The following is a 15,147-nucleotide window of genomic DNA, read 5'->3' as shown; positions in this document are numbered from 1 at the left end:
GACAAAGGCAAAGAACATGAGAGAGAATCGAGGAGGAAAGGGTGCTAACATTTTACCAAATTAATGAGGGGATATACTGGTGCCCACAATGTGCTGGGAAATACAAAAACAGTCATAAGCCCATCTTGGAAAAGCTTGAGCAAGTCTATAGGGATTAGAACAGTTGCTGAATTTATGGTACCCTGGGAACCTCTATTTGTCAAGTGCCATAGAGGCAGCCCTGACACTGGCACAGGTGAAGATGAATTTCCATTCAGAGCAGTGAGCCTTCTGACTCCATTAATCCTCAGGGTTTTGATGATGAATTTCTTTCTTTTTTTATTTTATTTATTTTCACTCTAATGCCTCCTCCCACTGCCCTGTAACAGTGTGGAGGTAACAGAACAGATGGTGCTTTGCGTGGAAGACCAAGGGCTCATGAGGATACAAAGCCTGCCCACTCTGAAATCACATGACTGCACGTGCAAGGAAAAGCCTTGATTTCCCCTGGGAGACACAGATGCAATGATATTAGTATTCCCAGTGGAGGAAGAGGGGAAGGCTAACAGGCCATTTATAAGGAAGACCACACTTATACCAATATACTCTTCAGCAAGGACCATGTTTAATCACAAAATAACAGGAGGACCAATATCTGAAGATTCAAAAAAACTCAAGTAAAATATAGGCATATAAGGGTTTTAGTATGCTGCCACACAAAGCCCATTTAGAATGAACTAGTAAGGACGTATAGTAGTAGAATACTGGCCTCTAGTTAACCTGCGATTGGCTCTGACCCAGTTTTAATCGGAAGAAGCCAGGATTTACAACCTGCTTAAGGATGGAGTTTGACAACTGCTATAATCAGAAGAGCTGTCAACACAAGGACAGCTGTCAAGCCCAACCATAATTCATAAAAAATAATAGCTAAGTCCCCAAAGACATCCCCAACACTGTCTGCACTCTCTGGATTTAACGATACTTAGAGTTTTATGAAAGTTCCAAGAGTAGGTTAAGAGTCCTGAAATAAAATAAAATCAACAAATAGTAACTGACTGCCCACTAAATAAAAAGCGTTAAATAATATTAAGTGATTAAATGAATAACAAATATGCCCAGCAGATTCTCTGGCCTAATAGGTGCTTAATAAATGATTATTATTTTTATTACATGCAAGACTGTTTTGACTACCTTAAAAACTTGTAAGAATCCAGTGACCTAGTGAAAAATTATAAATTAAAAATAACCCACTCCTAAGTGATTATGAATTAAACTTAAAATAGTAATTTTTATTAAACATTCCTGAATTGTCAGAATATTTTAATTTTATATATTTGTAATGCCAGAACTTTTAGGGATATTTAGTATTTGATTATCTTGATTTTAACATATATGGCATTTGTTTTGTTCTTTCCATGATGATTAAAATAACCTGAGAGAAATAGAAGTTCTAGATCAATTTTAGGCAAGATTTCCGAATCAGGGATGATTTTTATTAATGTATAAACTCTTAGTGAACAGAAATAAAAAGATAAAAGCACACAGATAGACAGAAATATTGATATACATTTACTCCCAAGTACAGTCTTGAAAATTAGCCTTGAATCACTGACCAAGGTAACCAATAAGAAAAGATTTTTTAAAATTTCATTTGTATAAAAGATTATCTTCCACAAAATAATGTCTTCCTTAAAAAGACAGCAGGACTGTAATTATTTATGGAACTGTGAAAAGAGGTCTGGATGTAGAATCAGAAGACCTGTACAAGTGTCTTGGCTCTGCTACCTACACTTTGGATTACCATGTCAAGGTAACATCTCTGAACTGTAGTTTTTCATCTAAAAATGGGAGAAGGCAGTACCTAGCTCAAACATTTGTAGAAAAGGCTAAATGAGATTTTACACAGAAACAATAACATCGCTACTGTACATCTACCTAGGTTTAGACTTTCTTGGTGTCTGTATACTTTTTAAAGAGTATAAAATGTACACAGAAGAGTACCAAAATCATATACAATTGAGCCTTGAACAACATGGGGTTAGGCGTGCCTACTCCACATGAATTAGAAAAGCCACATATAACTCCTGACTCTCCAAAAACGTAACTACTAATATTCTATAGCTGACTAGAAGCCTTATCAGTAACAGAAACTGTCAATTAACACATATTTTGTATGTTATATGTCTTCTTAACAATATGATAAGCCATAGAAAAGAAAATGTTATTAGGAAAATCATAAAATACATGTATAGTACCTGTACTGTATTTATTGATGCTGTATGTTTATGTTGCCTGTTTCCAAGATGAATCATCTGTCTGAAATGGTGGCAACTGCGGTGGCAGAACTCAAGTTATGGTACATATCAAGCAACTTAACTTTTTCTTGTAATGTCATACTTCTCTTCTCGGGAGCACTTTCAACATCACTAGTGGCATTTTGTATGGGCCTCCTTGTGTTATTCAAGGTTTATCATAGTGTACTAACACACAAAAATACACAAGAACTGCAAGATCACTTTTTTACTGTGATACACAATTTACTGGAGAGACAAACTGCTCATGTAGAGATGACCAGCATCACCTGACACTTTAAGCACAGACTGGCAACACTTGAGCTCACTGTAATAGCAACAGGAGGTGTACACAAAATTATTACAGTAGAACAGTATGTACTACAGTTAATTTTATGCAGTTATGATTTAATATTGCATCTTTAGATTTGTTTACATTTGTCTCAAATTTGAATGGTGCCATGAATGGTCTGTGTTTATGTGTATAAGTTTTGATAAATTTTAACTTTTCATAATATGTTTGTGTATATTTTATGATGGTAAATGAAACAGACTAGTATCTACATATATTTTATGCATTCATCACGTAAGTAACTTTTCCTTAATTTTTTTGATATTTCTAGGATGCAAAATTGAGTTTTTTTCAAGTTGTCGCAAATCTCTGAAATATTTTCCAATATATTTATTTAAAAAAAAAAAACCCTGCATATAAGTGGACCCACACAGTTCACACCTATGTTGTTCAAGGATCAACTGTATATAAATTTTTTTAAGGAAATTTATCCATGTGACTAGCACATATCAACAATCCGATCATTATTAGACTTTCAGAAGCACCCGTGCCCTGTTAACCCCTTCTAGTTGCCTGTTACCTGCTTACTTCATCCAAGGTAATCATTATCCCCTTTACTAATGCTAGAGATAAGTTTTTCCCATTTGTGACCTTTATATAAATGGAAACCATACTGTATGTACTGTTTTGTGTCTGGCATCTCAGCTCAATAGCATGCGTAAGATTCATTTATGTTATTGCGTGTAGATGCAGCTCATTCTCATTCCTGTACAGTATTCCACCACATGAATATCACAGATTATTACTAACCAGAGCTCATAATTCCTGAATCTGAAGATCCCAATGTTTAAATCAATTCTAGGAATTATTAGTAAATATATCGTCAAATATTAATTTTTCCCAATCTCTCCTTCTGGAACTCCTATTAAAAATACTGAACTTGGCTGTTATCCAAAAGACAAGCAATAACAAATGCTGGTGAGGATGTGGAGAAAAGGGAGCCCTTGTACACTATTGGTGGGAATGTACGTTAGTATAATCACTATGGAGAACAGTTTGGAGCTTCCTCAAAAAACTGAAAATAGAGCTACTATACGATCCAGCAATCCCAATCCTGGGTATATACCCTAAAAAAGGAAATCAGCATATCAAAGAGATATCTGCACTGCCACGTTTGTTGCAGCACTATTCACAATAGCCAAGATTTGGAAGCAACCTAAGTGTCCATCAACAGATGAATGGATAAAGAAAATGTGATACATATGCACAATGGAGGACTATTCAGCCATAAAAAAGAGTGAGATTCTGTCATCTGCAACAACATGGATGAACTGAAGGTCATTATGTTAAGTGAAATAAGCCAGGAACAGAAGGGCAAACTTCATATATTCTCACTTATTTGTGGGGGCTAAAAATAAAAATGGAAGCTACGTAGATAGAGAGTGGAGGGATGGTTACGAGAGGCTGGGAAGGGTTGTAGGGACATGGGGGTGGAAATGGGGATGGTTAATGGGTACAAAAAAAATTTTTACAAAGAAAAAGACCCAGTATTTGACAGCACAACAGGATGACTATAGTCAATAATAATTTAATTGTATGCTTCAAAATAACTAAAGGATTGTTTGTAACACAAAGGATAAATGCTTGAGGGAATAGATACCCCATTTATCATGATGTGATTATTACACATGGGATCCCTGTATCAAAGTATCTCATGTACTCCATAAATATGTATCTACTATGCACCCACAAAAATTAAATATAAAAAAATTAGGCTAGGTACAGTGGCTCATGCCTGCAATGTCAGCACTTTGGGAGGTCAAGGCAGGCTGATCACTTGAGGCCAGGAGTTTGAGACCAGCCTGTTCAACATGGTGAAACCCCGTCTCTACTAAAAACACAAAAACTAGCTGGGTGTGGTGGCTGGCGCATGCCTGTAGTCCCAGCTACTCTGGAGGGTGAGGCAGGAGAATCACTTGAACCCGAGAGGCAAAGGGGGCAGTGAGTCGAGATCACACCACTGCACTCCAGCCTGGGTGACAGAGCTAGACTCTGTCTCAAAAAACAAATTAAGATAAATAAATGCTGAACTTTCTTGTTCCACTCTTAATGTCTCTTTACATTTATAATTTCTTTACCTTTCTGTGCTGCCTTTTTGGCAATTTCTTTAGACAAATCTTTTCACCAATTTTTTTTTTTAACTTGTGTCAATTCTTCACTTTAACCTATCCATTGTAAATTTTTTTTTTTTCATAGTTCTATTTGGTTCTCTTTCAAATCTGCCTGTTCTTTTTTGGAATGCCTTGTTCTTGTGTTTTTGATTCCTTCATTTTATACAGACTTAGTCTGATCATTTTTATCCAACTTTTACTGAAGTTCCTCAAAGTCTATTACTATAGTTTACTGTGTCTGCTGACATTCACTCAAGTGTATTTTGTAATTTTGGATTGTGAACTTATTATCAGTGGGGCTTCATTCTGGAGGAACTTTGTACTGTATAGGTTGAAGATGTGTTTCTCAAGAGAAGTTTAGCATTCATCAGCTTGGTACACTTATGTTAATTTCTTGACTTGAGGATTCCTGAAATAATCAGAATATAAATGTGAACCCCAAACTTATAGGGCTTTTGTTTCCACCCAAATGCTAGTCTGAAGCAGAGAAGCTTCTCTGTCTTCTTTTTTACCAACAGGCCAACTTGTTCTAATCTCTACCCCTTTGCCTCCTCTTTTAAACCAAGGATATATATAGCCTTTTGAAGGTCCTGGCTCATGTGCAAGATCTCAGTTTTGAGTCCTGATTACTTCTAGTTCAAGAGGCCTCATTTCCAGGTTGCACTGGCATTGAAATCCAAGCCCAGAGTTCTCCCAGATATGGTGTTTGCTCACCCATTTACCGCTATAGATACTGGGTTCTTTATTGGGTGGGAAGTAAAGGAATCTGGGGACATCTCTTATCTTAAAAAGAATGTTTGATGTATTTTATCCAGCAAATAGTAGGCATTCAAATATTTGTTGAATGAATGAAATATAATTAAGAAGGTGTATCATATTCATAGTACTAATAGAACCTATGACAAATTTAAAATAATTTAATTTTTGAACAGATGATATATGCATATAGGTCCAATACAGAAGTTATAAAAGGGTTTACAGAAAAAGGTTTTCATCTTATTCTTGTATTCTAGCCCCACAGCTCCTCTTCCCCAAGGCAATTAACATTATTAGCTTTTTATGTATCCTCCCAGAGATATATATTTACTAGCAAGTATGTATAGATATATTCATGGCAGCACACTATATACACTGTGCTAAACCTTAATCTTTTTGTTCAACAATATATGTTATGAGATTTTTCTGTACCAGTACATAAAGAAAATGGAGCTTATTTGAACCCAGTCAGAAATGCCTTTTGAAAAATCCCTACCCTGTTGCTATCTATAAATGCATTTTAAATACATCAAACTTAAATGGACACATTCCTACATCCATAAAGGCATTCACTCCTAATGGTTAACTAGGGATGACAGAGTGACTCATCTAAATTCTCAAGGGCACATTCAATCTGGTTTAGCTGTTGCTACAGTTTCTGAAAGGGAGAAATGAAAGGAAAACACAGCACATGTCACAGAGAAGGCACTGAAAAGCATCTGAATGAGGGAACGAAAGAAGGAAGAAGGGGCTGGAAATAAGAGCTGATTCAGCAGGGCATGTGGGTGCATTGGCAGTGGTTGTCTTTATAAAATATTTTGGAGTAAAAGAAGGCTGGCCTCTCGAAGCAAGGCATCAGGAAAAATGAGTAGCCTTGAATTTTGTGCTAAAGACCTCACAACCACTGTGAAGAGTTTATTTTCCCTCTTTTTTGACTCTCCGGTTATTTGACTTAAGCCTGGTTATCCCAGATTGCAATCATAGCTGTGAGGATGGCTAAGACAAATTTCTTCTGGGTGGAAAATCAGGGTTTAGAGCAGCTAGCTCTTGATAATACAGGAGGAGTCCTATCACAGAAATATGTTTGAAGAGTAAGTGATGTGAATGCTGTGGAAGGAGGTATGGGAAAGCATTAATTTTTGTCTTTTCCTAGTAAATACAGACATACAGGTTTGAATTTCCAGTTCCCTTAGGCAAGCTTGTTAATCTCTTCGATTTTAGGTTGCCTCATTTATAAAAAACAGTAACTACTACATATGCTTTGGGAGGCTGACATGGGAAAATTGGTGGAGGCCAAGAGTTTGAGACCAGCCTGGGCTAGATCCTGTCTCAACAAAAATAAAATAACTTAGCCAGGTGTGGTGGTGCATGCCTGTAGTCCCAGCTGCTTGGGAGGCTGAGGTGGGAGGATAGCTCAAGCCCAGGAGTTCAAGGCTGCAGTGAGCCATGATTGCGCCACTACACTCTAGCCTGGGTGACAAGAGTGAGACACCGACTCACAAACAAAGAAACCCTACTACAGGTATATTTATAGACAGGAGCTTACAGATTAAATAGTTTATTATTTTACTATTTTATATGCTCATTTTAATGGTTCTTTCAAAGGCATTTGATACCATAAAATATGTATTTGTATATGCATATATGTATATATGTGCAATTTCAATGAACAAATACTGCAAGCATGGCATGCAGAGGAATAGAGGCTAATAAAACAAGCTGTTGACTACTACAAATATGCTGCAATAAATGTTCTAAATCATGTTTCATTATACACATGTTCAGGGGTTTTTCTCTGGTATATGTCTAGAACTAGAATTACTGGGTTGTAGAGTATGTGTACCTTCAACTTTACTAAATCTTACTAAACTGATCTCAAAATGGCTGTATGTAACAGCTGACACTCTTATCAGCACTGTATGAGAATTCTTGTTGTTTTATAGCCTAATATTAATATTTGTAGACATTTACATGTTGCCAGTCTGATCGGTATGAAGTTGTATCTAAATGTTTTAATCTGCATTCCCCAATTAATTACTGTTGGGAGACAATTCTTGAAGGGTCTCTTGCATTTCTGCACGTCTTATGTACAAAGGTACATAAGGTACAAAGGTACATAAGATGTGCAGAAGACATAAGACAGCTTTTGTTCTAGACTAACTTTCAAGGATGTTTGTGTAATGAACAGATTTGACAACAGAGATAGTGTTTCTTTCCAGAACAGAGGGCAGGTTTGTTTACCATCCAGAATAATAAACATAATACCTCCTCCTGAGCAAAGGTTTGCTTGCAGCCCTAATCTTATAAAAGATTAGAGTTCCCTAAGATCACGATTCCTAAGCCATGACACACGGTGAATGCAGTATCTACGTGGACCTCTCTGCGTCGCTTTGGTGGGACTTTGGAGGCAAGAGGAAATGACAAAAACATGAAGCTTATGCTGCTTGCTGTGCCATGGATAATAAAGTCTTTTGTCTCTGATTCAAAAGTTTTGTGTCTTTTGCCAGCAACCATGAAACAGTCAGGCCAACTTGCTAGCTTGTAAGCAAAATACAATCTCACATGATTCATAGTTCTTTCTTTTTTACTCTTACTTTTTTTTTTTTGAGATAGGGTCTTACTCTGTCAAGCAGGTTGGAGTGCAGTGGCATAATCACAACTCACTGCAGCCTCCAACTCCTGGATTCAAATGATTTTCCTGCCTCAGCCTCCCAAGTAGTTGGGATCGTATTTGCCCAGGACAGCCTTAGCAAAAGGTAGCTGGAGGCAAGGTGGAAAATGTTTGTCCTGCTTCTCCCAGGAAGAAAGTCCTCTGACTAGGAGCTGGGAGGAGAGGGAGCTCGTGTTCCTGGCATTGTGGAGTGGAGTCTCCACATCACTGAGCTGGGAAGAGACAAAGGAGGGAGGGATCTTGGTTCAAATACCACAAAGTTTTCCTTCCTACCAAATTTTTGTAGATTTTCTTGAATAGATGTCTCTTCATTTGCTTTTTGTCCTTAGTACCATTTCCAGAAGCTATTAAATGTCTATAGTTCCAAAAATAATTTTTACCAGTTTGACAAGGGAGCTTATCAGTGCAGCTTCTCACATTGTCATGTTGGAAGTCAGTCTCTGCCTTCATTATCATAGCTGTAAAATAACATCTTGATATTTGGAAGAACAAGTCTTTCTTTCTTGCTTTTCTTCAAATTGCCTTAGCTATTCCTGGCTCCTTTATCTTCCATTTGAATTTTAGGGCAAGTTTGTTAAACTCCACAAAGTATCTGCTGGAATTCTTATGAAGATTCTCTGTATTTGTAGTTTGACTTGGCAGAAATGATCTTTATGAAATCAAGTCTTCCCATTCATTAACATGGATTATTTCTCCTTCTGCTTAGGTCCTTTAAAAATGTCTTTTAAAAATTGTATTTTTTTCTATGATGGTTTTACATGCCTTTTGTTAGGTTGAGTCCTAGGATTTTGTTGCTACTGTAAATATTATTGGAAAAATGTTTAAAAAATTTTTTACCTTTTTACACTAATGTTTAAGACTGAACTTAAAAAACTAATGCATTCAGCATCCTTGCTAAATTGCATAGTTTTTATAATTTGTAGAGTTTCTTGGATTTCTATGTAGCTAACTGTATTGCTTGAGAATGATGATGATTTTGTTTTATCCATCTCATGTACCTTTTATTTATTTTGTTTTTCATTTTGTGTTATCTACAATTCTAATACAGTATTGAAGAGAAACAGTTATGGTATGCATTTTTTCTTGTTTTGGATTTTAAAGAAAATGCTTCACACATCCCATCTTTAATAATAATGTTTGCTCTGGGTTTTTGATAAGTAAATCAGGCCATAGAAGTCTCCTTCTATCCCTAGTTTAAGAGCTTTTATCATAAAAATAATTAACTAACATTTATTGAGTATATGCCAGGTGTCAGACATTGTTCTAAGCACTTTACACAGATTAACTCATTCTAACAAATCTCTGAGGTTACTATCCCCATTTCATCATGAGTAAACTGAGGTACAGGGTAAGTGAAGTATTTTGTCCAAGGTCAGGGGTAGAACTAGAATTTGAACCCAGAAGTCTGACTTATGAGCAGTCTTAACTACTTTTCTCTACCGCTCTTAAAACGAGTGTTGAACATCCTCAAACGCTTTTTTCTGCATTTCATTTGATCATGTGGTCTTTTACCTAATTTGCTGATGTGGAAGGTTACATTAATAGATTTTTTAAATGTTAAGTCATCCTTGAATTCCTGGGATAAACTCAACTTGGTCAGCACATACCTTTCTTTCTTTTAAAAATATATTGATGAATTTCATTTGCTAATATTTTATTTAGGATTTTTTGCATCTATGCTCAAAAGTGAGATTGACTCACAATTTTCCTTTCTCCTCCTGGTTTTGGTAACCAGGTTATGCTAGATAAACTCATAAGTGAGTTAAGGCTGGTAGTTGGTGACAGACATTTCAACCTCAATTATTAGGCTGACATATATAGGTAGTATAATAGCTAGTCCAATAGGTTAAGACTCCTAGATAGCACAGCGAGGTTTCTCCAGAATCATCCATCCAGAATGATTTTGCTTTTGTTTCCGTCAAGCATCTCAGAGACACTATCAGCTTGAAATACCTTAGTTGACTTTTTAGCTTGGGATTTTTGAACACTTAAGTGCAAATTTAAAGTCCAAAGCAGTAGACAAAAGTGTCCAGGGCCATCTGAGCCACTTGTTACTGAACGGCAGTCTAAGACTGCCAAGACTGACAAGTGTATTTCCTCCCAAAAGGTTGATCCATAATCTGGTTTAAATATTGATGGCTGTCTTTCATTCAGCCATATTCACACCCAAATAGAATCTTTTTTTTTGGAGATGGGGTCTGTGTTGCTCAGGCTGGCCTCAAACTCCTGGATTTGAGTGATCCTCCTGCCTCAGCTTCCTGAGTAGCGGGGACTACAGACGTGCACCACTGCGCCCAACTCTATGCAGAATCTTTAAATTATATTTACTAGGACTTTACATTTTACAAAATACTGTAATATCTTTTATCTCACTGAATTTACCAAGCAGCTCTCTAAGAGCCATATTATTTCCATCTTACAGATTTTTTTCTATTTTGCAGATTACTTAAGCTAATCAGTTAGTAGGAGAAATTAGTTAAAAAATCAAATTTCTTTTTCTTCAATTAGATCAAGAAAATATTTCTTGTAGGAGAAATGCTAGATTCTATAGTGACAATGATTAACATCTTTCTTGTCACTCATGAATAGAACTAAGAATGAAATAATGAATTTTCAAAGTGGGGCTGGAGGGGTCTCCATTTCTGTTGCTAGTATAGAAACAATTTATTATAAATGTGACCATAAGAATTTTAATATATCTTCAACTTACTAAGTTATTAATACTGTTTTTTTGTTTTGTTGTGTTTTTGAGATGGAGTCTCACTCTGTCACCCAGGCTGGAGTGCAGTGGTGCGATCTCAGCTCACTGCAACCTCCCCCTCCCAGGTTCAAGCGATTCTCCCAACTCAGCCTCCTGAGTAGCTGGGATTACAGGCGCCTGCCACCAGGCCTGGCTAATTTTTGTATTTTTAGTAGAGACAGGGTTTCAGCATGTTGGCCAGGCTGGTCTTGAACTCCCGACCTCAAGTGATCCGCCTGCCTCAGCCTCCCAATGTGCTGGGATTACAGGTGTGAGCCACCGCGTGCGGCCTAATACATTTTTCAAACAAAAAGTTACTGTATCTCTGCTAGCTGCCAGGTACTTATCTAAGCACTACATAGGAATGGACAAAGTTGAAATAAATAAATAGAGAAGATGTTCAAATATGATTACATAATAATTTAGAAACTTCTTACCATAATGTAGAGCTGTTTGGCCTTCATTGTCCTATAAAAGAAACAAATAATGTATTTTAGAAGTCTAAGTAATTGCAAAAGTATGAAAGTACATAAACTGTAGCAAATTTATCTGATAAGCCAAAGTTCCATAGGTTTATCAGACTTACGAAAAGAAGTCAGTTATCTGAGCTTCACAGTCACTTTTGACCAAGCTCACCATCCTGAAGAATAAAGAATGATAACTTGTGCACTGTAGCAGCTACAATGGAGTAACAGGATAACCAGTCACTCCAGATATCTGCAGGTAATAATCCAAAGGGAAATTCTTAAAGTGAGGTAGTTTGGTTACCTAGTACATGGCAGAAACATTGACACTATATCTCATTTATCTTGGCCAGTATTACAATTTTTTTTTTTTCTAAGCTTGTCCCCAAATCTATCTAGCGAGTCTGTGATTTACAGTGGATAGCCTTTTATCTCTTTTCAAAGACTCACAAATTCCAGGCTAATAACATTAGGTTTCCTAACCAGATCAAATATCATAAAGTAATGTGATTTCAAAGCATACAAAGTCCCAGAAGTTGTTAAGAAAGCCAAAAGTTGCCATAGAATACTTAGGAAATTCCAACATTTCAGTTAATTATTTTCCTTTAAAACCAAGAAAACTATATATACTATATATATATGCTATAATTGTAGCGCAGTTGAGTACTTTTTAGCAAGCCACCTCTTAAATTAAGAGCAGCTAATCACATTACATGAGCAACAAATAATCAAAGTACACAAGTGAAAAGTAGAATTTAGTAATTAACTTCATAAGCACTTTGTAGTATGCATGGCCATCATGCCCCTGGTAATTAAGAATAAATGTGAAACTGTTAATCTGAATAACTTGGAAAGGGTGACGTTATGCCAACCAAACTCTTCTTGGGTACCCATATCTGCTTTTCCCACTTCCTAACAGCTGAATGTAGGGGTGGAGGTTGGTTCTGGAACTTTTTGGTAATGGGTCTCCCTGTTAATCTCCTAGAAAGAAAAGCAAGAAGCTGCCATAAAGAACTTATTTTATGGTTCAGATAGGTAGTAAGAAAAAAGTCATGGCAGGGGGACAACCTTGAGGCAATGTGGTTTGTTTTCCTACTGTGGAATGAAGTTCTGATTGTATTTGGAGGTAAGGTGCTTATTACATGGGTGAGAGGAGATATAAAGAAGTAATTCTGGCAGGAAGTCGGCATAGGGTACACTTGGCTAAGGTGCAACTATGGCTAAGTTTGGGATGTCCAGGAAGCAACATAAAGATAATAAACTCTAAGAAAAGTAAAAGATGGAAAGCAGCATGAAAAAGAAAGCACAGGAGATCATTTTTGCCTACTTTTTTTTCTTGTCTTTTTAGATACAACCTTTATCTTGCTCCCCTTTGACTTGCCCTGCCCTTCAGATTAAGGACAGGTAGAGGAAGAGAGCTAAGGCAGCTATCATGAATAGTATCTGAGTGATTCTTATGCAGGGCAGCCTGACAATGTGAAGTTCTGCTCCAGAGAATGTGGTCTTGATTGGGAAAGCTAAGGGTAATTTCAAAAGAACAGTACTGACCATTATGGCTTAAGACTCATATCTATATTTGTCAGTTTCCAATGTTAATCAATAAAAGTGTGTGTGTGTACGTGCACGCACACACACACATGCAAACACCTGATGAGTTTATACATTCACATTTATAGTTTAAATGTGAATGTCCTGCATTAGAAAGCAATTTCAGAAAGAGCTTAATCTACTGCAATTTCAGGATTCTACTTAGGCATCCATCATGCAAGGCTGTATTTTCCACAATTACATATCTTTAGAAAGCATAGTTCTTTCACTATTTGTGCATAACTTTCATGTTTAATCACTGTGTTCATATATACTCAAAGTTCATTTCCTTTCAATTTCTAATTCTTCATCTTCACTATGCAGATGGAAGAAAGCATAATTAATTTCTTTTAATCATATTTACCAGTGAATACTAAATCTATATCTCTACCTCAATTTCTAATTAATTAATTAAAAATAGTTACTGAGCTCCAATTATGTTCCAGTCACTGTTCTAGGCACTGGAAACAATGAGATGAATGAGACAGAGAAGGTCTCTAATGTTATAAATCTTATGTTGTAGTGGCTAGGGAATCAATAAGCAAATAAATACATTTAACACTAGGAAGTGATGAGTATACTGGAAAACAATCAAAAGAGTAAGAGACTAGATTGATGTGGGGTGCTATTTTAGGTAGAAAGGACAGAGGACCCTATAAGAAGGTATGCTTACACAGAGAACTGGGGAAGATACTAAGGTGGTCATGCAACCCAAAATGGGCAAATCACAGCACTGGTCATCTTCCTTGTCTGAAAGTATGCAAGTTACTCAAGCCAAGCCAATTAGTTTTCTTTCAAAATTTTTCAAAATGGAGCTATAAGATAGAAGTGTGTGCACACAGAAGGTTCTTTCCTCTCTGATCAAAAGTAAAGGGTGCAACCCTGTAAATATGTACAATTATTATGTGTCAATTTTTTAAAAGAGAGTGTGGTCAAAGAAGCTAGACACGGAAGGACAAATATTGTGTGATTCCATTTATATGAGATACCTAGAGCAGTCAAATTCACAGGAACATGAAATAGAATAGTGGTTACCAGAGGCAGGGAGGAGGGAAGCATGGGGAGTTCTTGTCTAATGGGTACAGAGTTTCAGTTTGGGATGGTGGAAAAGTTCTGGAGATGAATAGTAGTGATAACTGCACAATAATGTGAATGTACTTAATGCCACTGAACAGTACATGTAAAAATGGTTAAAATGGTAAATTCCACATATATTTTACCACAATAAAAAAGAAAGACAATTAGAAAAGGGTATGAGCCAAAAACTACAAGTGGCAATGTTCTCTATTTTTGGGCGAAAATCAGTCTGTAGTAGAAGGGAATAAGTATTCACAAAGAAAAAAGTAGTGGTGAGACATGGAGAGAGAATGAGGGTCTCTGGTTCTTGTCATTTCAACAATATTTTTTCTTGGTTAGGTAAGCCAATAACAGCAAAATACTCCCTAGACAAATATGATCTTTCTGTCACTTGTAAACAAGAGTCCTGACTAACCCAGAATGCAAGGCATTTTATGAACGACGCCCTGCTCATCTCTCTCCCAATACCTTCTCTACCCAATTTTGTGACTGCCAATTCCCGTAAGAATACTTATCTGGGGCCTGGAGTGGTGGCTCACGCCTGTAATCCTGGCACTTTGGGAGGCCAAGGTGGGCGGATTGCCTGAGCTCAGCAGTTCCAGACCAGACTGGGCAACATGGTGAAACCCAGTCTCTACTAAAATACAAAAAATTAGCCGGGCGTGGTGGCATGCGCCTGTAGTCCCAGTTACTTGGGAGGCTAAGGCAGAAGAATTGCTTGAACTTGGGAGGTGGAGGTTGCAATGAGCTGAGATAGCACCACTGCACTCCAGTCTGGGTGACAGAGTGAGACTCCATCTCCAAAAAGAAAGAAAGAAAGAAAAGAAAAGAGAAGAGAAGAGAAGAGAACAGAAGAGAGAGAGACAGACAGACAGAAAGAAAGAAGGAAGGAAGGAGGGAGGGAGGGAGGGAGAGAGACAGAGAGAGAGAAAGAGAGAAAGAAAGAGAAAGAGAGAGAGAGAGAGAAAGAGACAGAGAGAGAGAAAGAGAGAAAGAGAGAAAGAGAGAAAGAGAAAGAGCGAAAAGAGCGAAAGAAAGAAAGAAAGAAAGAAAGAAAGAAAGAAAGAAAGAAAGAAAGAAAGAAAGAAAGAAAGAAAAAAAAGAAAGAAAGAAAGAAAG

The 15,147-nt window shown here is 36.9% G+C and overlaps 1 protein-coding gene across 2 annotated transcripts in view; it reads right to left on the bottom strand.

Moving 5' to 3' along the window:
• The window catches only part of ACBD6 (acyl-CoA binding domain containing 6), a 205,966-nt gene that overhangs the window by 13,094 nt on the left and 177,725 nt on the right, over nt 1-15,147 (bottom strand). For both annotated transcript variants that reach the window (XM_050766501.1, XM_050766511.1), the window contains one exon: nt 11,338-11,368. In XM_050766501.1, the coding sequence (XP_050622458.1) occupies nt 11,338-11,368 (31 nt within the window). The remainder of the gene's footprint in view (nt 1-11,337; nt 11,369-15,147) is intronic.

Source organism: Macaca thibetana, chromosome 1 (genome assembly GCF_024542745.1).
Source record: "Macaca thibetana thibetana isolate TM-01 chromosome 1, ASM2454274v1, whole genome shotgun sequence".
NCBI classification, from domain to species: domain Eukaryota; kingdom Metazoa; phylum Chordata; class Mammalia; order Primates; family Cercopithecidae; genus Macaca; species Macaca thibetana.
This window is presented reverse-complemented; position numbering and strand designations above follow the sequence as displayed.